Here is a 22,164-nt window from a genome sequence, read left to right as displayed (position 1 = left end):
CAGGATAAACATGGCCAACTCTTTAAGCCGCTCCTCATAGGGCTTGTTCTCTTGATCATTTTAGTCCCCCTCCTCAGGACACATTCCAGATTGTCAACATCTCTCTTCAACGTAGTTTTGTAGCAGCCAAAGTTTCTGGAGTAGAACGGGAAGAACACTTTCAAGCCAGGGACAGAGAAGTTTTCAAATGTTGTTCCCTAGAATCAGAGCCTGGCTCTCTAGGGCAGTGAAGATCCAGGTTGAGCAGGAGCCTGGCTTCCCCCTTTCCTTGCCAGCGACGGGGCGGGTCCATACTACAGATCCCAAGAAGGGGAGGAGTGTTGTTTGGGGTTCCGGACGTGGGACCCGCCCCGGAGTGGCTCCGGCTGGCCAAATAGGGAAGCGGAGCAGCAGCAGCCGGGAAGGAGGAGGAGGAGAAGGAGAGCAAGGAGGCGCCGCGCTTGGCTTTCTGCAAGGGGCGAGCCCTCTTCTCCCTCTCCAGGCCCGCTCTCAGCCATCTTTTTGGGGGGCCGAGGAGCCAACAAGTGGGGCATGGCGGCGGCGGGGCGCTGGACTTTTTGAGAAGCTCGGCTTTGTTTCCTTTTGCTGTGGGGCGCCTCCCAAACCGTCATGAATCCCAACGAAGGCGCGGCGCCGCAGGAGAAGTACAAGCTGGTGGTGGTCGGCGGGGGCGGCGTGGGCAAAAGCGCCCTCACCATCCAGTTCATCCAGGTAAGCCCCCCCCCCCCCCCCAGGCAGGGATTGCGGTTCACAAAATTCAAGTTGCCCCCTTTACCGGGGCGTGTCCAGGGGGGGAACTTGGAGGAAACTTTCCCAACATACCTTAAGTTGTAGAACTTGGGGAAAAGCTGATCTGTCTTGGAGGAATACAGCTTTCTTCTGGGTTGCTGTGAGTTTTCCGGGCTGTATGATCACTTTCCAGAAGCATTCCCTCCTAACGTTTCGCCCACATCCATGGAAGCCATCCTCAGAAGTTGGGAAGTCTCACAAAAGATTCCCCTAGGCAGCAATAAGCCACACTTTGAAGCTGCAAGGCTATTCAGTGCTAATCAAGGTGGCCAGTTGCAACATTCACACTTGTATCAAGCATTCCACAGGTATATAAACCCCACTTGCCTAGTTTCCAACAGACCTCAAAACCTCTGAGGCTGCCTGTGATAGATGTGGGCAAAATGTCAGGAGCGAATGCTTCTGGAACATGGCCATATAGCCCGAAAAACCTACAACAACCAGGCCTTAGGATTCAATATATAACATTGAGTCATGGCAGTTAAATTGGCACTAGCACCTCCCAACAAAGGATTCCCCGGGCAGTAAGAAGCCAGACTTTGAAACTGCAAGGCCATTCAATGCTAATCAAAGTGGCCAGTTGCAACATTCACACTTGCCTCAAACAGATAAGAGTTCTTTCTCCCACCCTGGATATTCCACAGGTATATAAACCCCACTTGCCTAATTTCCAACAGATCTCAAAACCTCTGAGGCTGCCTGCCATAGATGCAGGCAAAATGTCAGGAGAGAATGCTTCTGGAACATGGCCATACAACCTGGAAAACTCGCAGCAACCCAGTGATTTCGGCCATGAATTCCTGACAAGAAACAATCAGGGCCGGCTAATCACCTCTCAACAAAGAATTCCCCCAGGCAGTAAGAAGGCAGACTTTGGAATTGCAAGGCCATTCAATGCTAATCAAGGTGGCCAGTTGCAACATTCACACTTGCCTCAAACAGACAAGAGTTCTTTCTCCCACCCTAGATATTACACACACCTCACAACCTCTGAGGATGCCTGCCATAGATGCAGGCAAAATATCAGGAGAGAATGCTATGGGAACATGGCCATACAGCCCGGAAAACTCACAACAACCCATTGTTGAAAGTAATTGTTCTACTCCAGAAACTTTGTTTTTTGTGGCTGCCACAAAATTATGTTGAATTGGGTTGCTGTGAGTTGTCTGGGCTGTATGGCCATGTTCTAGAAGCATTATCTCATGATGTTTCACCTGCATCTATGGCAGGCAACCCAATGATTCTGGCCATGAAAGCCTTCGACAATCCTAGGGCCCTTCCACACCTCCCCTGTATCCCAGGATGTGATCCCAGGGCCCTTCCACACAGCCCTATATCCCAGAATATCAAAGCAGAAAATCCCACATTATCTGCTTTGAACTGGAATATATGGCAGTGTGGACTCGGATAACTTAGTTCAAAGCAGGTATTGTGGGGTTTTCTGCCTTGATGTTCTGGGATATAAGGTTGCGTGGAAAAGGAAAGGGCCTGAGGCTGTTAGGAATTGTGGGAATTGAAGTCCAAAACACCTGGAGGGCCCAAGTTTGCCCATGGCTGTGCTAGAAAGTGTGGGATAAATGCACTTTCACTGCAATGGCTGAATGTTTATGGAGCCCTGGGCTACACTGCGATATAAAATCCAGATTATCTGATTTGAACTGGATTATATGAGAGAACAGGCTCATATAATCTAGTTCAAAGCGGATAGTGTGGATTATTTGCTTTGATAATCTGGACTATATGACAGTGTAGATCCGCCCCTGGAGAGTTGTAGTTGTTTGGTGATGCAGGAGCACTCTGGCAGAGAACGCTCAAAACCTTGTGGAACTATAACTCCCAGGATCCCATTAGCCATTGAGCCTGGACAACTCAGAAGTTGGATCAAAATGCAGGTTGGCTATGGTTTTAACTGGCTCAATATGAAAACCTGGGAGTTATAGTTTGTCAGCTCAAGACCTTATGAACTCTTGTGATTCCATCACTTTGAGCCGTGATAGTTAGAGTGACATCAGGCTGCATCCAAAGTGTAGAATTAATGCACTTTGACACATCTTTAAATGCTTTGGAATAATGGGACTTGTAGTTTCACAAGGTCTTGAGCCTTGCCAAAGAGTTTTGGTGTTTCACCCCATGACAACTCCAGAGTGCCTAACATTGCGCCGAGTGGTGTTGAAATGCAATAATGCCCCCCAGAAAAGGGTGAAAACCTTGTGAAACTACAGCTCTCATGATTCCATAACATAGAGCCATGTGAGGACCCTTCCAGACAGGCCCTATATCCCAGGTTTTCTACGTTAAGATGGTTATATGCATCCACACTACAAGGTAATCTGGGATAAACAGAAAACCTGGGATCATTTCCTGGGATATAGGGCCCCGAGTTAAGTCGGATTTACACTGATATATAATCCAGATCAGCAAAGCATTTAATCACATTATGAACTGGATTATATGAGTCTACACTACCATATAATCCAGTTCAAAACAGATAATACAGATTTTATATGGCAGTGTAGATGGGGCCTTAGGGACCTTCCACACAGACACATAACCCAGAATATCAAGGCAGAAAATCCCACAATATCCATTTTGAACTGGATTATCTTGAGTCCACACTACCATATATTCCAGTTTAAAGCAGAACATGTGGGATTTTATTCAGCTGTGTGGAAAGGCACTTAAAGTGATGTCAAACTGCATTCATTCTACAGCGCAGATGCACTCAGAGAAGGCAAAAGAGGACTACTTTTTAAAACGGTGGCTCTCATGATTCCAGTAACATTGGGCCATGGCCGTTGAAATGGCATCAAACTGCATTAATTTTGCAGCATAAATATACCCTACGCCTCGAGGAACATGCTGTTCCCCCCCAGGGGAATCTGTGCCTAGGATCAAGGCATGTGGTGAGGTCTTTGTTTTTTCTTTCCCTCTTTGCAGCCGCCCTTTTTTGCAAATCCCCGCCATAAACAGTGGGGAGAGGAGGCCGAGGCAGCGATCTTGTTGGCATCCTCTTCCTAGATGCAGGAGAGAGGCGGTTGGGAGTTAATGCTCCAGAATGGATTTTCTCAAACCCCAAGGCCATCCCTTTCCGGGCTGTGATCCTTCTTGTTGGAAGCTGGGTGGTGGGGGGAATCATTTGGCTTGGAGCCCTTTGCAGAGGTAGGAGTCAAAGGGAGCAGAGAAAGGCAGGAACCAAGGAGTGGCCAGAAAGAGCAAGAGAACAACAAGGACGGTGATCAGATTATCCCGAATTTAGAATCTCCTATTTCAGTCCTGAGCTTTTCAGAGGTGCCCGATGGTTCCCTTTTGGAAACAGAATACAGAGCCTAGGTGGCATTGTATTGTCTAAGGCTTTCATGGCTGGATTCACTGTGAGTTTTCCAGGCTGTATGGCCATGTTCCAGAAGCATTCTCTCCTGACATTTCGCCTGCATCTATTGCAGGCATCCTCAAAGGTTGTGAGGTCTGTTGGAACTAGGGTTTGTATATCTGCAAAATGTCCAGGATGGGAGAAAGTACTCTCATCTGTTTGAGATAGGTGTGAATGTTTCAGTTGGCCACCTTAATTAGCATTTAATGCCCAAGCAGTTCAAGATCTGACTTCTTACTGCCTGGGGGAATCCTTTGTCGGGAGGTGCTAGGTAAAGGTAAAGGTTTTCCCCTGACATTAAGTCCAGTCGTGTCCGACTCTGGGGTGTGGTGCTCATCGAAGAGCCGGCATTGTCTGTAGACACCTACAAGGTCATGTGGCCAGCATGACTGCATGGAGCGCTGTTGCCTTCCCACCGGAGCGGTACTATTGATCTCACATTTGCATGTTTTTGAAATGCTAGGTTGGCAGAAGCTGGGGCTGATAGCGGAAGCTCACGTCGCTCCCCGGATTCGAACCTGTGACCTTTCGGTCAACAAGCTCAGCAGCTCAGTGCTTTAACCCACTGCTAGTGCCAATTTAACTGACATGGCTCAATGTTATGGAATTCCAGGGCCCTTTCACATTGCCCAAATATCCCAGGATCTGATCCCAGATTATCTGTTTATCCTAGGTTGTCTGGCAATGAGTAAGGACTCCTATATTCCAGTTTAAAGCAGATAATATGGGATCATACCCTGAGATGAATGGCCCCTATAAGTGGTACTTTTTGTAAGATCTCTCACCCTTATAGCCTTGGGGAAACTTGTGCCCTCCAGGTGTTCAAAAACAGGGGAATTCCCGAGAAGAAACAATCACCTTCCAACAAAGGATTCCTCCAGGCAGTAAGAAACCAGACCTTGAAACTGCTAGGCCATTACATGCTAATCAAGGTGGCCAATTGAAAGATTCACACTACATTCCACAGATATATAAACCCAATTTTCCTAGTTTTCAACAGATCTTACAACCTCTGCCTACCATAGATGCAGGCAAAACGTCAGGAGAGAATGCTTCTGGTACATGGCCATACAGCCCAGAAAACTCACAACAACCTAGGTGGCATTTTTTTCAACAGTTTAACAAACACTGTTGGCCCCCAACACTGATGGCCCCCAACTTGAGATTCAGAGGCAGACATGCTCCTCCTGATATTTGTTAGCCGTCCCCTTGGACCATAGGTCACATAATCCTAGGGTTGAGTGAAGCTGGAGTACAATAACACCTAGATCAGGTATGGGCAAATTTGGCCCTCCAGGTGTTGTGAGAGTTGAAGTCCAAAACACCTGGAGGGCCAAATTTGCCCATACCTGATCTAGACAGTTGTAGCTTTCCGCCTTTGCCCTCGAGAGCCACTTCAAGTCCTGACTTGCAGAATGGGTCTGGAGATACCAAAGTTCTGACTGTATATAAGGAAATTTGGGATGATCCAATGGCATCTGTTTTCCTCTGCTGCTTCAAGGTGTCCTGGAAGAGCAGAAGACTGTTTGCGAGTTACTTCTTGTTGTTAATATTTTACTCACCAAGAAAATAACGTTTTTCGGCAAACACAGTCAGTTGCTCAGTCTTGGGAACTTTGCAGTTTGACTCTTGGGGGAAGTTACCATTTATTGTTTTACTTCAGATCCCATTTTTGTATTTTCCGTCGCCCAGAAAGGCAACCCTTGAATTATTGTTTTGAAAGAGAAGAAGCATATTCCACAGTTTGTTTGATCAAGGGTGCATCTACACTGTAGAATTAATACAATTTTGCACCACTTTCACCACCATGGCTCAATGCTATGGAATTATGGAGGCTGGAGCTTTACAAGGTCTTTTGCCTTCTTTGCCAAAGAGTGCAGATGTCTCAGCAGACTACAAATCCTATGATTCCATAGCATTGAACCATAGAAGTTAAATTGGAGTCAAACTGCGTGAAATTTGCAGTGTAGATCAGGCATAGGCAAACTTTCAAACTTGGGGGCCGCATGCTAGCACTCCCTGATAGGAAGATTGGCTGCCCGGTGATGGAAGGAAAGGAAGAAGGAAAGAGAGAAGGAAGGAAGGAGGAAAGGAAGATGGAAGGAGAAAGGAGGGAAGGAGGGAGGGAAGCAGGAAGGAAGGAAGGGAGGAAAGAAGGAGGGAGGGAGGGAGGGGGGAAAGAGGGAAGGAAGGATTAAATGGTGGAAGGGAAGGATGGAAGGAAAAAGAAAGAGAGAAGGAAAGAAAGAAGGAAGAAAGAGTGAGGGAGAAAAGAGAGAAGGAAAGAAGGATGGAATAGTGGAAGAGAAGGATGGAAGGAAAAAGCTAAAGAGAAGGAAAGAAAGAGGGAAGGAGGGAGGAAAGAGGGAAGGAAGGACAGATGAAATGGTGGAAGGGAAGGATGGAAGGAAAAAGAAAGAGAGAAAGAAAGAAAGGCAAAAGGGAAGGAAGGAGAAAGAGAGGGAGGAAAGAGGAAAGGAAGGATGGAAGGGATGAATGGAAAGAAAAAGAGGGAACAAAGGGAGGGAGATAAGGAGGAAGGAAATAGAGAAGGAAGGGAATACAAAAGGAGGGGAAGGACGAAAGGGTGTAAGGGAAGGATGGATTGATGGAAAGAAGAAAGGAAGGTAGGGAAGGAAGAAGGAAAAAGGGAAGGAAGGAAGGATAGGATGGTGAGAGAGAGGAGGGCCTGAGAAAAGAGCCCAAGGGGCTGCATCTGGATTTGCCCATACCTGGTGTAGATGCACCCTGAATGGCAAACAGTGTGGATAAAGCTTGGAAAAGTTTGGGCTGCTGCCTGAGGATTATGGGAGTTGTAGTCTGAAATATTTTCCCCATTATTGTTGTGGCAATGAGCAAAAATGGGAGTTGAATTAGGCTTAAAAGTTGTTGATAGTTCCATCTAGAGTAGGCTTATTGAAGCCATTACACTATGTAATACAATTTTTGTTCCTGGACCTTTCCTAATTGATTCTATTATTAAAAAACATGGAAAAAATTTATTAAACTGCAAATACTTTATTTCTGCGGGACATCCTGCAGCACATTTTGCTCTAGTATTTCAATGAAAATCTCATTCAGGTCTCAACCAATTGAACATAGTTTGTGGCAGCCACAAAAATGACGTTTTTTGGAGTAGAACAACTACTTTCAAAGTAAGTCCTGCGCTATTAAATGGGAAATAACATGTTCAAACTAGGTACAGATTTTTTTTTAAATTGTTACATAGTGTTACATAATATTGAGACAGCACTTACTGTAGTTTCCATTGAGTCCATGGGTCTGCTTTAATTGGGAATACTTTTAAGACTTGGGTCTAGATTTCCTGTTTTTGCTACACAGAATAACAATTCTTGCTATCAGCGTTAACTTCCTTTTCTCCTCCCTCTTTTTTCAGTCATATTTTGTCTCCGATTATGACCCCACAATTGAGGACTCGTATACAAAAATCTGCAACATCGATGGAACCCCAACGCGGCTGGATAGTGAGTATCTATGGGCTGGCATTGTGTTGACATGTGTAGAAGTTCTGCACAAGTGGGCTGAAGCTTAGTGGAAGGCGATCCTAGCATGTTGCGGTGCATAACATCCTTCCCCGCTATCACAAAATAGGTTCTCTCTTGACCACAGTTTTGCATTTTTATGCTTTCCTGCTCTGTGGTGCCCTCCCTTTAGCGGTGAAGGCCATCCTGTTTGTGGGACAAGTGGTTGGTTGCCTGTTTAGAAATAACAGCAGCAATAAAACAGCCGATCAGAGACAGTGTGGGAAAGTTGACAGAGGCTGAACCTAGATAAAATACACCAGGAAATGAGCAATATCCCATCAACCAGGGTTGGTCAGAAATTAGGCCAGGATCTACTAGTAAACATCTATGTGGTTTGTACCTATGTAGCTAACCAAGGATTACTAGAAGCTCAATTCAGTTACATACTGAAATCAAAATTCTATTATTCACATGTTCAGATGCACTCTTTTTAAAGTTCAGGTTGGAGGATCTTGGGTTTCTATTTTAATGATTCTGTGCATGAAACCAGGTTTGTGTACGTTGGACATTAAAAAGCAGAGGTATCACTTTCTCACCCATCCATGTGGAAATTTTGTATTTGGGAGAGAACCAAGATAACTTCTGATGGTTCTCTTGGAGAAAAATCACAGCAAAATTATCATTTTTTGAAGGCATTGTTGAGTTGGTGCAGGCAGGTTGAGACACTGGGTTGCTGTGAGTTTTCCCATCTGCGTGACAATATTGCAGAAGCATTCTCTCCTGATGTTTTGCCCACATCTATGGCAGGCATCTCAGAGGTTTTGAGGTCTGTTGGAAACTAGACAAGTGAGGTTTATATATCTGTAGACTGTCCAGGGTGGGAGACAGAACTCTAGTCTGTTTGAGGCAATTGTGAATGTTGGAATTGGCCGCCTTGATTAGCATTGAATGGTCTTGCAGCTTCAAAAACAGGCTGATTCCTGCCTGGGGGAATCCTTTGTTGATATACTTCGTATGGAGTGCAAGTCTCACTTGGTCCTAGCTACCATAGCCATTGGTGAGAGATGATTGAAGTTGCACTCCAAAAGCATCTGCAAGGCTTCAAGTTGTCCCCATCAGATCTACTCTATAGTTATTTATAACAATAATAACAACAACAATAATAATATAAATAGGAGCCCCCAGTGGCGCAGTGGGTTAAACCCCTGTGCCGGCAGGAGTGAAGACCAATAGGTCACAGGTTCGAATCTGGGGAGAGGCGGATGAGCTCCATCAGCTCCAGCTCCTCATACGTGGACATGAGAGAAGCCCACAAGGATGATAAAAACATCAAAAAAATCATCCAGTCATCCCCTGGGCAATGTCCTTGCAGATGGCCAATTCTCTCACACCAGGAGCGACTTGCAGTCACTCCTGACATGACAAAAATTATTATTATTATTATTATTATTATTATTATTATTATTTACTGTATTTATATACTGCCTTTCTCACCCCAGGGGGACTCAAGGTGGGGTGCAAAAATAAAGTTATTATTTATTATATTATAAGGTGATTTACAACATGCTAATGACAAAAATTCGATGCTGACATACAGTACAACAAATAAATCATAATACCTAATTACTACATATAACTTAAAATAATTAAAACCATTAAATATAAGACATACATAAAATTTAAACATTCAGACAAAGCATAAATTCATCCTAGTATAAACATTAAAATCACATGACCCAGAAATTGTTAACCCAATAGCCTCCATAGGATCTATTAGTGATAGTTTATGTCTCCATAGATCTTTTCTCCTGTATTGACAGGCTGTTCTGTGCTAGTTGGGAGCTGCCGCTTTAATTTCACATGATGCCCATGATGTAGCATCGTTCTCAGACATTATGAAAAATTCCTCGATTAAGTTTGTCTGGGATCTTTCCACCAGAGGTTTACCTGAGCCAGATGGCATTTTAGCAAGATATTTGCTTACATTAATGTTGTTAAATTATATTAATCTCAGTGTTGTATCCATCATGTTCAGAATGAGTCAGATCTAATTGGGTTTTCTTTTTTCCATCAGTTCTGGACACTGCTGGGCAGGAGGAGTTTGGGGCCATGCGAGAGCAGTATATGCGCACAGGGGAAGGTTTTCTCTTGGTCTATGCCATCAACGACCGTGGCAGGTAAGGCCGCAAGCCACAGTATTCCCTTTTTGAGGTCCATGCCTTCTTACTGTAGAGGTTGGTGATACATTTTTCTGGTTGAAAGCTGAACTCCACAGTACACATGGAAACCCGCCATTGCTTTTCTTCTGCCTCTTCTGTGTTGTTCAACCTGACCACAGAATGGAGCATTCTGATTCCCATTTTACAGATTAAGAAAGCTGATGTTCAGAAAACGTTGTCCTACATTTGCCAATATGTTCCCCTACAGTTTTGGAAAATTTTGTCACTTCAGTAGCCACATTCCAGCTCGCAAGTTGGCATCATTCATGGTTCCCCAACCAAGAAGATTTCTTCTAGCAAGGACATCAGAATGCACATCCCAAGATTTATGGGATATTGAGGGAGACTGATCCTCAGTGGTCCTCCTTAAATGGTTTTCGGTTGCTGTGGCTGATTCTACATGAGTCCCCTTGGGGAGAGAGGGCAGTCTAGAAATAAAGATTAGTACATAGCAAACAAGATAACTATGCTGGCTGTTGGATTGGATCACACGTCGGACACTTTCCAAGTATCTAGAACTGTGTGATGTATTGGCGAATAATGCGTGCAGATCCCAGTAGGGTGGCCTTTTGCAGCTGACAGATGGTAATTTTGTCAGTGCTGATTGTGTTTAAGTGCAGGCCAAGATCTTTAGGCACTGCACCCAATGTGCCGATCACCACTGGGACCACCTTTACTGGCTTGTGCCTTAAGTCTTTGCAGTTTAACCTTTAAATCCTCATATTGTATCAGCTTTTCCAGTTATTTCTCTTCAATCTTGCTATTGCCTGGGATTGCAACATCTATGATCCATTTTTAACACTATTGTCAGGTCAGGAGTATTGTGATCCAAAACTCTTGTCAGTCTGTTTTCTGCTTTTTCTGTTGTTCTTTTGCTTGCAGTTGCCCTACAAGCCCATGCCCTGGTTGCTCAGGATTATTATTATTATTATTATTATTATTATTATTATTATTATTATTCCCCCCTTTTATGGAGCAAGAGCTAAGAGGTAACTGTATGTGGATTAGAAAAACAACATAGGAATTACTAGTGCTATAGTTCCGTTGTTCCCTGGGCATCCTTCAAGAAAGCCAACACTTTCTTGAATGAAAACGTAACCTTCACCAAAACATAGGTGAGAAAGTGGGGATTGGAGAGGGAAAGGCTATTTCTGATATAACACCCCATTAAATTTTAGGACAGGGTTAAGAAATATTTGGCCTCCAGATGATTTGGCTTACAATTCCCACAGCCCTTATTTCTCTGGGGCTTCTGGGGACTGAAGTCCATAAGATCTGAAGCCCTAAAGTTTCCCACCCCTATTTTTGGATATAGAAGTTTGTCTGCCCCTAGATATTTTCTCCTCCCTCTTCAAAGAATTGCCCTGCTGCAGTATCTCTTGCCAAGCAGCTTCCATCTGTTTCCTTTCTTTTCCAACCCTAGTTTCATCGAGATCAACAAGTTCCACACTCAGATACTTCGAGTGAAAGACCGTGATGAGTTCCCCATGATCCTCGTGGGCAACAAGGCTGACTTGGATCTTCATCGGCAGGTGAGGGGCTGCAGAATGTCATTGCGACACTAAGTCTCCACATCGTATGGTGTTTTGGCTTGTAATGCGCTATTGATGTCAGTCCTACTAGCAAGCTCTTGCTCAGCAACTCATTAGTTCATCTTAGGTGGGTTGGTCCAAACAGAACCAATAAACTTGCAGCAGGGTATTAGCTAAAGCAAAGAGATGTCTGTTGCATTTCATTCAGAGGTTTGGAAAGTTATTTTTGTACCACAGCTCCCAGAATCACGTGAAGTAAGGAGAATTGGGGAGCTGCAATCTGAAAAAGAGTGACCAGCTTTTAGTTAGTATGTCCAAGTAATCAAGTAATCCATTTGGCTTTGAGTTGAAATAATATTTTGGAAGCACAGTGTCTGAATTATTTGTTTTTAAAGTAGATATTTCCAAACCTGAGTTCCTGATATATTTGGATTCAAACTCCCAAAAGTCTTGGTATAATGGTTTGAACATTGGGTTAGACTCCAGAGAGCAGAATCTGGATCCGAGCTCATGAATCCCACTGGATGCCCTTGGGCGGGACACACTTTCTCAGCCCAAGAATACAATGGCAAACCTCCAAATAAATCTTGCAGAGAAAACCCTGTGATAGAGTTGCCATAAGTGGCTGTGGTGGCACAATGGGTTAAACCCTTGTACTGCTGAACTGCTGGCAGTTCAAATTGACGGGTTGGGGCAAGCTCCCACTGTTAGCCCTAGCTCCTGCAAACCTAGCAGGTTGAAAACATGCAAATGTGAGTAGATCAATAGGTACCACCTCGGTGGGAAGGGAAGCAGGTGCTCCAAGCAATCATGCCAGCCACATGACCAGGAGGTGTCTATGGACAATGCAGGCTTGGAAATGGAGTTGATCACCGCCTCCAGAAGCCGGATAAAAGAGGAAGTCTTTGCCTTTGTCTGTTAATTTCTGTCTAATTATATCAAGGCATTGAATTTTTGCCTATGTTTGTGTTTGTATATATGCTGTAATCTGCTCTCAGTCCCCTTGGGGAGATAGGGACGAATATAAATAAAGTATTCTTATTATTATTGTAAATCAATATGAAAGCCCACAAGAACAGTAGATGCAATTGGGACACTATTCAATAGGCTGTCCAATACTGACTCCCATTTTCTTTAGCCATTCTCCCCATCCTACAATCCTGTCTCCATGGATGCTCAAGCTTCTCCTTCTCAAATGTTGACAGGTGTCCAAAGAAGAAGCCCTCAGCTTTGCCCGGGAGAATCGGATCCCATACATGGAAGCTTCCGCGAAACTCCGCCTCAATGTGGACGAATCTTTCCATGAGCTGGTGAGGGCCATCAGGTAAGACTTGAGCAGATGGCTGCCGGTTTTGCAGACCATGACACAATAAATTAGTGTGACCCTCATATCTACCGGGTATGTGTTTCTGTACACACTGTGGAAATGGGAGATGTGTGGATGTTAGTGGACCCTGTTGAAATCAACAACTTCTGATGGGAACTAACATAGAGTTATGTATGTATGTATGTTTGTCTATGTTATCCCAATTTCTTTCATCATGGGATGCAAGATGGCTCGCATAGATCAGCCTTTCTCAACCTGGGAGTCAGGACCCATGGGAGGGGGTCGAGAGAGGGTGTCAGAGGAGCCACCAAAGACCATCAAAAAACACAGTATTTTCTGTTGGTCATGGGAGTTCTGTGTGGGAAGTTTGGCCCAATTCTATTTCTAGTGGGGTTCAGAATGCTCTTTGATTGTAGGTGAACTACAACTCCCAAATGACAAGGTCTATTTCCTCCAAACTCCACTAGTGTTCTCATTTGGGCATATTGAGTATTTGTGCCAGGTTTGGTCCAGATCCATCATTATTTGAGTCCACAGTGCTCTCTGGATGTAAGTGAACTACAACTCCAAAACTCAAGGTCAATGCCCACAAACCCTTCTAGTATTTTCTGTTGGTCATGAGAGTTCTGTGTGCCAAGTCTGGTTCAATTCCAATGTTGTTGCAGTTCAGAATGCTCTTTGATTGTAGGAGAACTATAAATCCCAGCAACTGCAACTCTCAAATTACAAAATCAACCCCACCCCCCCCCCCAAAAAAAACCCCACCACTATTCAAATTCGGGTGTATTGGATATTTGTGCCAAATTTGGTATAGTGAATGAAAATATACCTTGCATATCGGATATTTACATCATGATTCATAACAGTAGCAAAATTACAGTTATGAAGTAGTAACAAAAATAATTTTATGGTTGGGTGTCACCACAACATGTGGCATTAGGAAGGTTAAGAAACATTGAGATAGATGAAAATGAAATACGACTTAAAAGACAATTATACCAAAAATAATGTTAAAATTATGTATTTGTTCAATTTATATCCAACAAGGAACCCAAGGCAGTTTGTCACAAAATTAGTAATCTGATGATGCAAAACTTAAAAATCAATTGAATGTACTAAATTATTAATTAAGCTATCCAGTTCAAGTTAGCATTGATTTAAAACCAGCTTAGAAGCATTTAGAGATTATAGGAGAAGGGAATGCACAGCAAATCTCTCACCTGTTGAAAAGACTTTTCTACTGCAAAGGATTACATGTGAGAAGCCAGCCAAAAATGTAAAAATAGAAGAAATCAAAGGATACCTTCAGGCAGTAAGAAGCCAGACCTTGAAACTACAAGGCCATTCTATGCTAATCAAGATGACCAATTGCAACATCCACACCTACCTCAATCAGAAAAGAGTTCTTTCTGTCACCCTGGACATTTCACAGATATATAAATCCCACTTTCCTAGTTTCCAACAGACCTCACAACCTCTGAGGATGCCTGCCATAGATGTAGGTGAAATGTCAGGAGAGAATGCTTCTGGAGCATGGCCATACAGCCTGGAAAACTTACAGCAACCCAGAAGAAAACTGGTACATCCATCCTTTATTTCCCTCTGTAACGGGTTTGCCGTGAGTTTTTTAAATTTTCTAAGTGAAAGAAGTGATGGAAAATGAAAGACGCCCTTGCCCTGTAATATCCTGTGAATGAGGCTGGGCACATTAACAGCTTCATCTGGAAGCATTCTTTGTCTTTTCGGTTTTTTTTTCAACAGCCGCTCCCAGATTCTGGAGCTCCTTATGAAAGGAGGTTTGGCTGGCTTCCTCCCTGTTGTCTTCCTATTGGCAGGCAAAGATTTTTCTCCTTCCGGCAGGCCTTTGGCAACTGGCAGAGCGTTCTCAGAAAGTGGCTTCTAACTGGAAGGATGCTTTATTTTCTTCTGTTGGTGTGTTTAAAACTCTGTTAATGTCATGTTTTATTTCCTAGTACTCATTTTATATTAATTGCAATTTCCTGGCCTTAATTTTATTGAGAGCTATGTTGACTCTCCCGTTCTTTGGGGGAAAAGTAGGATATAAATCAAACCATTGAGAAGTACAGTTAGTACTGTGTTTTATTTACTGTTTTTATATAGGCCATTGGCTGCTGTAAAAGCATCAGATGATAAGCACTTATTTTATTTTTAGCTGTTTCTCCCTTGGTGTAAGCACTCATCCCGAAGTATTTCAGGCCTGCACTGCTTGTACTTTGGTGAGGGGTAGAGCTTTCCAACTGAGAACTATACATGTCTATCATCATCATCATCATCATCATCTTGTCGAAGGCTTTCATGACTGGAATCACTGGGTTTTTGTGAGTTTTCCAGGCTGCATGGCGATGTTCCAGAAGCATTTTCCTCTGACATTTCACCTGTAACTATGGCAGGCATCCTCAGAAGTTGTGCGGTCTCACAACCTCTGAGGATGCCTGCCATAGTTGCAGGCAAAACGTCAGGAAAGAATGCCTCTGGAACATGGCCATACAGCCCAGAAAACTCACAAAACCCATTATTATTATTATTATTATTATTATTATTATTATTATTATTAGATATACAATAAGATTAGTACACAGCAAAGAAGATCATTATGCTGGCTTTTGTATTAGATCAGACGTCGGACACTTCCCAAGTGTCTAGGACTATGTGATGTATTGGCGGAGAATGCATGCAGATCTGAGTAGGGTGGCCTTTTGCAGATGACAGATGGTGATTTTGTCAGCACTGATTGTTTTTAAGTGCTGACCAAGGTCTTTAGGCACTGTACCTGGTGTGCCGGTCACCACTGGGACCACCTTGACTGGCTTGTGTCAGAACCTTTGTAGTTCAATCATTAAATCCTCGTATCGTGTAAGCTTTTCCAGTTATTATTCGTCAATTCTGCTGTCACTTGAAATTGCAACATCAATGATCCATACTTTGTTTTTTTCCACGATTGTGAAGTCAGGAGTATTGTGCTCCAAAACTCATTCAGTCTGAATTCCCAGAGTAGTTTTCTGTAACTTTTTCAGACTTTTGATCTCACCAGTTTTTTGTCACAGGCAGATGGTATTTATGGCATAAGGTATTATCATTATCATCATCATGATCCCATTTTAATCTCTTGAGAGAGACCCAAAGCATTTAGCTAACAATATGGAAAGAGCAAGAGAATTCATAGAAGTAACACAGGTTGAGTATCTCTTGCCCAAAATGCCTAGGACCAGAAATAATTCCACTTTTTCTGATTTTGGAATTAGAAAAATATATACATACATAATGGGAAATCTTAGAGGTGGAACCTAAGTCTAAACACAAAATTCATTGATGTTTCATATACACCTTATTTACATAATACTACAAATCCCAGAATTCCATAGGTTGTTGCATGGAGCCATAGCACGAAAACTGTATATCGGCACATTAATAGGGCACAATGCTAAACTGGAGGGCTGGATCATTGTCATGTTGATTTCTGTTCCACGTTCAATAAGATTTCTGTTCTACATCCTGGGAGTACAGGCAGTCCCCAAGTTACAAAAAAAAGATAGGTTGTGTATGTTTGTTCTTAAGTTGAATTTGTATGTAAGCTGGAACATGTACATTTTTAAGTGTAACTCCAGCCATATATATCTATCTGTCTGTCTTTTAGCTTTGGATAGCATAGGGAAGGGTTAACACCCCTTTTCATTGCTGTCTATGCCTCTGTTTAGAAGATTTCGCCTCACTTTCTGTCCCTGTGAGAACTGGATGTTGAAAAAATTGGCTTGTGGTGGAAACAAAGGTTGGCGATAAAACTTCAGTGGCGACTCCTTTCCCCCATGATAACTCTTTCAGGAGTAAATTCCCCTTCTGAAGGGTAGATTTCTCTCACTTCCTGTTGCTTGCTGTTTTTCACTAGGAGTTGTTTGTAAATCGGATGTTTGTCATTCAGGGACTGCCTGTGTAATGTGCAAGGCCTCCAGGAGCTTAAAGGTGTTCAGTTCTCTTTTTGCTTTAGCTCTCTGTCCACAAACACTTGTGGTGAATGTCAAGTCACGTGCTCAGGATGTGGCATTCTGGTTCTGCCAGAAAAAAGGTGTCATAGGTCTTGAAAGCGGTGAGAACGTGTGGTGTGTACCTTGCTTAGTTAGGTGGTCTAGTACAGATTTTAATCTCCACCTCCCACCAGACACCCACTGCTTCCAAGTGTGCATCTACAGTGCAGAATTAATGCAGTGTGATACCACTTGAACTGCCATGGATCAATGCTGTAGAATTATGGGCACTGCAATTTTACAAGGTCTTTAGTAGTCCCTGCCAAAGAGGGTTGGTGTCTCACCAAATTACAAATCCTATGATTCCATACATGGCATTGAGCTATGCCAGTTTAAGTGGTGTCAAACTGCATTAATTCTACAGTGTAGATGTATCCTATGACTTTCCATGCTGTAAAGGAACCCTCATGGTATACCGCTGCTGGATATGACAAGGCCCCCCCATGACTTTCTGGCATACAAATTAGTCAAATGTGGACTAGGCAAAACTACGGTTAGGTGGATCTCTTATTGGTTAAGCGAACGAACCCAGAGGGTGCTCACCAATGCTTCCTCTTCATCTTGGAAAGAAGTGATGAGTGGAGTGCCGCAGGGTTCCATCCTGGGCCCAGTTCTGTTTGACATCTTTATTAATAACTTAGATGAAAGGTTAGAAGGCATGGTCATCAAATTTGCAGATGGCACCAAATTGGGAGGGATAGCCAACATTCCAGAAGACAGGAGCAGAATTCAAAATGATCTTAACAGGTTAGAGGGATGATTAGCCAGAACTAACAAAATGAAGTTCAACAGGGACAAATGCAAGATACTCTATTTAGGCAGAAAAAAATGAAATGCAAAGATACCAAATGGGAGACAATGCCTGGCTTGACAGCAGGATGTGTGAAAAAGACCTTGGAGTCCTCGTGGACAACAAGTTAAACATGAGCCAACAATGTCATGCGGCAGCTAAAAAAGCCAATGGGATTTTGGCCTGTATAAATAGAGTATCGTGGCCAGATCCAGGGAAGCCATGATACCCCTCTATTCTGCCTTGGATACACTACACCTGGAATCATACTGTGTCCAGTTCTGGGCATTATAATTAAAGGAAGATGTTGACAAGCTGGAATGTGTCCAGAGGAGGGCAACTAAAATGATCAAGGGTCTGGAGAACAAGCCCTGTGAGGAGCAGCTTAAAGAGCTGGGCATGTTTGGCCTGCAGTAGAGAAGGCTGAGAGGAGACATGATAACGGCCATGTATAAATATGTGAGGGGAAGTTATAGGGAGGAGGGAGCAAGTTTGCTCCCTGGAGACTAGGACGTGGAACAATGGCTTCAAACTATAGGAAAGGAGATTCCACCTGAACATTAGGAAGAACTTCCTCACTGTGAGAGCTGTTCAGCAGTGGAACTCTCAGTTCTGGAGTGTGATAGAACACACAAGCAGAGGCTGGATGTCCATCTGTTGGGAGTGCTTTGAATGCTTCTTGTCAGGAGTTGGACTGTAGGACCCACAAGGTCTCTTCCAACTGTATGATTCTGTGAAGACACATGAACTGGATTTGAAGAAATTGTTTTTGGGAGCTACAACTTCAGAATCTTTTCAAGACCACATTGACAGGGCTTAGGCTGGCCCTACCTCTTTACCTGCCTCCTTCCCTCCCTCCCCTGGACCCGTGCCCCAGCCTGAATTTTCCTACCACTTTTTTCCTCTTCTTCTCCTGGTTCTGCTTCAGAGGAGGCAGGCAGGCTCAGTGGGGGGCAACCAGCTCAGTCCCTGATGAGGTGGCTTCGCGATATGTTGCTTGGATGTCCAGCAGATGACACTGTTTTTGATGCCAATCCAGTATTTATGTGTTACAGGTATGAAATCTATATAATAGTAGGTATGTGAATACATAAAAACATTCACCCGTTCAAATACTATGTTGTGTCCAAGTTCCAAAGCAATCAGTGACGTATTTTGGGAGTTTTGAGGTCATTCACAAACTGACGTTTACATTTTATTTATATAGATTGAACGTTGTATATATGGACTACTGCTATTTGATAACACCTTTTCTACTGCTTTTTTGAGAAATGCCCTTCCCCCCCTTGTATATTCTTTCTGCAAATAAACTACTGTAGTTAGATACTACTGGACTGTGCTGGGTGAAAAGGTGTTTCAAGGCTAGAGTGCAACAGTACTGTAACAGTAACAATATCTTCAAGAGAGATATTGACAAGCTGGAATGTGTCCAGAGGAGGGCGACTAAAATGATCAAGGGTCTGGAGAACAAGCCCTATGATGAGTGGCTTAAGAAGCTGGGCATGTTTAGCCTGAAGAAGAGAAGGCTGAGAGGAGATATAATAGTCATGTATAAATATGTGAGGGGAAGTCATAGGGAGGAGGGAGCAGGCTTGTTTTCTGCTGCCCTGGAGACTAGGACGCGGAACAATGGCTTCAAACTACAAGAAAGGAGATTCCATCTGAACATGAGGAAGAACTTCCTGACTGTGAGAGCCGTTCAGCAGTGGAACTCTCTGCCCCGGAGTGTGGTGAAGGCTCCTTCTTTGGAAGCTTTTAAACAGAGGCGGGATGGCCATCTATCAGGGGTTATTTAAATGCAATATTCCTGCTTCTTGGCAGGGGGTTGGACTGGATGGCCCATGAAGTTTCTTCCAACTCATTGATTCTGATTCTAGTATCGGTTCGTAATTCTTATAAGGCGGTTGGCTTAACCTCTACTAAGCTAGTAAAACCGACTTACTGTGTTGTGAAGTGATGTATATCTGAAAAACATGATTGTTTGAAAAGCTCCGTTCTGTGTGTATCTTCCAATAATCCCACTCAGCATGGCCAAAGGTTCAGGGTTATGGAAATTGTATCCCAATGGTTTCCCAGCCCTGCATCTATGGTGGAAGAACTGGCCAATTGTTTTGTTATATGTGATCTTTGTTTCCTGCCACCATTTCTTCTATTTCTCTCTTTTCCCTCCCAGGAGGTTTCATGAGCTGGAGTCTCCTCCCGCCCCAACTGTTAACCCTAAGAAGAAAGAAAGCAAAGGCTGCCCTTGTTCCATTCTGTAAACTGCCTTCCCGCACCAAGCTACGGATCCTGGAAAGGGAAAGAAGAGCTGCTCTGGTTCCTTCCAGCGAGAGGGTTGCGCAGGATTGCTCCCTCGCTCCACTTTCCCCCACTTGCAACAAGGGCTGGCAATGTGTATTCTGCAGTTGTGCCTCAATACTACACTTTCTCTACTGTCACAGAGGACCCTGCAAACTGGACCAGGGCAGGAAGTGGATGTATCATATTTCTCCAGACCTTCAGCACTGCTGCCGTGAACACGCTTTGTGCCATTTGGGGAGGATTCAAGCCCTGCGCATCCTACTCTTGACACTTTTCTGTCCTAAATTCTTCCAAGCAAATTGCATTGATTTGGTGGCCTTCTTTGCTCAAGGGTGCACATGGCAGGGTAATGTAAGAAATGTCGGTTTGGGGGTGAAAAATTGGAAGATGGACAGTTGGGTGAATATATTGTGTTGGGGCATTGGAAAACCAGAGCCGAGGATCATACACTTCACTGACGCTAGAGCCAGCAAGCTTCTGCACCTACACAGATGGGCATCCGTGCTCCACGACATATTGTATGAATGCATTTAAAGGGGTGTTTTAATCTTTTTTTAAATAATAATAATCACAGCCTTCAGTGTGTCCCTATCTTCCCAGTAAGCTGAAAGAGAATCAGCAGCAAGCACAGATTTTCCTACCCAGTAGCTGTTATTCCATGTTGTACTACTCATTACATGAATTCTCTAATATGGGTGACACACACAAGTAAGCCACAAACTCCTTAGTAGTCTATGGTGGAGTAGTAAGATGAGAGGTAATTCAAAATATTTTTCTCTTGCTCTGATCGTTTCCCTATATAGGTAAATGTACAAACAGCTCTTTCTCCCAACTATGTTGAGAACAACACTGGGCAGTAAATGTTGAGAAAACTTAAGTGGTCTTTGGAACCGAATTATTAAACTAGTCACCACTTTTTAAAATTTCAACCAAGAATAGAATGATTTGATTCCCCCCCCCTTTCCTTCACTAGTGCATTTAGAAGCAATAAATCCAGATCTGGCAAAAGTTGTGACTGAAACTCCCATAGGGTTGTTGTGAGTTTTCCAGGCTGTTTGGCCATGTTCCAGAATCATTCTCTCCTGATGTTTCGTCTGCATCTATGGCAGGCATCCTCAAAGGTTGTGAAGTCTGTTAGAAACTAGGAAAATTGGATTTATATATCTGTGGAATGTCTAGGGTGGGAGAAACTCTTTGTTTGACGTAGATGTGAAGGTTACAATTGGCTACCTTGATCGGCATTTAATAGCCTAGCCTGGCTTTTTACTGTCTGGGGAATCCTTTTTTGGGAGGTGATTAGCTGGCCCTGATTGTTCCTTGTCTGGAATTCCCATTTTTAGTGTTCTTTATTTACTGTTAAGAGGTCAAACAAAGTATTCTCCCAGGCAGTAAGAAGCCAGACCTTGAATCTGCTAGGATAATTAAATGCTCATCAAGATGGTCAATTACAATATTCACACCTACCTCAAATAGACAAAGAGTTCTTTCTCCCACTCTGGACATTCCACAGATATATAAACCCCAACAGATCGCACAAGCTCTGAGGATGCCTGCCATAGATGTGTGTGAAACGTCAGGAGAGAATGCTTCTGGAACATAGCCATACAGCCCGGAAAACTCACAACAAGCCAGTGATTCTGGCCATGAAACTCCCATAATTTCCTGTCCATGGGCAGCTAGCATTCTGGGAGTTGTCTACTTTTCCAAATGTTTGGTAAGCAAAGTAAGTAACCAGAATTGGTTGCTACTTTGTTAACATTTCATCCACCATCAGTTAATTGATCATGTCCTGGGATTTCCCACCACATCCTTAAAGGCACAATCATGTTTAAATATTGGTGTCTCTTTTGAGTGATCTGTACCAAGGGACCGCCTGATTTTCTTGTTCTTGTACGGTGTTCCAGAACCTAGTATTGCACTGTCTGCAATAGAGCAAATGGTTAATGTTCGGTGGATGTTCAGGGCAGTTAGAAGATGGGTAAATGAAATGTCTTCTGTTAACACCTCTTCCATGATGTTGCAGAACATTCCAGCTTCTAAATACCAAAGAGTTGATACTTAGCCTAAATCCAAATTTCGAGGCACCTTAAATACAGACGTACATAGATTGCAACCCACTTTGTTGATGTCAACGATGTTTTCAGCTTGCAGAGATAGTTCAAATACAGAGAGGTACATGGGGGGTGGAGAGTGTCATTTTTGGTACTGAATGGGGCTAAAAGCCCCATGAAACACAAGGGTAATAGTAGGCTGTGAGTTAGTCACTTATCCAACATGTGATTTTAATAAAAGGGAAGTTGTCCCAAATCAA

The 22,164-nt window shown here is 43.4% G+C and overlaps 1 protein-coding gene across 1 annotated transcript; it reads left to right on the top strand.

Moving 5' to 3' along the window:
* Nucleotides 1-349: 349 nt before the first annotated feature.
* Nucleotides 350-22,164, top strand: RRAS (RAS related). The gene is made up of 6 exons (XM_060780772.2): nt 350-711; nt 7,557-7,644; nt 9,719-9,821; nt 11,287-11,395; nt 12,601-12,719; nt 19,726-22,164. The coding sequence occupies exons 1-6, from the start codon at nt 610-612 to the stop codon at nt 19,811-19,813; spliced, it is 609 nt and encodes a 202-aa protein (XP_060636755.1). The 5' UTR covers nt 350-609; the 3' UTR covers nt 19,814-22,164.

The sequence above is a fragment of the Anolis sagrei genome, chromosome 6, assembly GCF_037176765.1.
Source record: "Anolis sagrei isolate rAnoSag1 chromosome 6, rAnoSag1.mat, whole genome shotgun sequence".
Classification (NCBI taxonomy): domain Eukaryota; kingdom Metazoa; phylum Chordata; class Lepidosauria; order Squamata; family Dactyloidae; genus Anolis; species Anolis sagrei.
The sequence above is the reverse complement of the archived record's forward strand: the minus strand, read 5'-3'. Positions and strand labels throughout refer to the sequence as shown.

What these genes read in the sequence shown, in the direction of transcription:
- RRAS (XM_060780772.2), top strand. Translation starts at nt 610, where the DNA reads ATGAATCCCAACGAAGGCGCGGCGCCGCAGGAGAAGTACAAGCTGGTG. An exon ending in TCACCATCCAGTTCATCCAG is followed by an intron (nt 712 to 7,556) that starts GTAAGCCCCCCC and finishes CTCTTTTTTCAG; the next exon opens with TCATATTTTGTCTCCGATTA. An exon ending in GCCATCAACGACCGTGGCAG is followed by an intron (nt 9,822 to 11,286) that starts GTAAGGCCGCAA and finishes TTCCAACCCTAG; the next exon opens with TTTCATCGAGATCAACAAGT.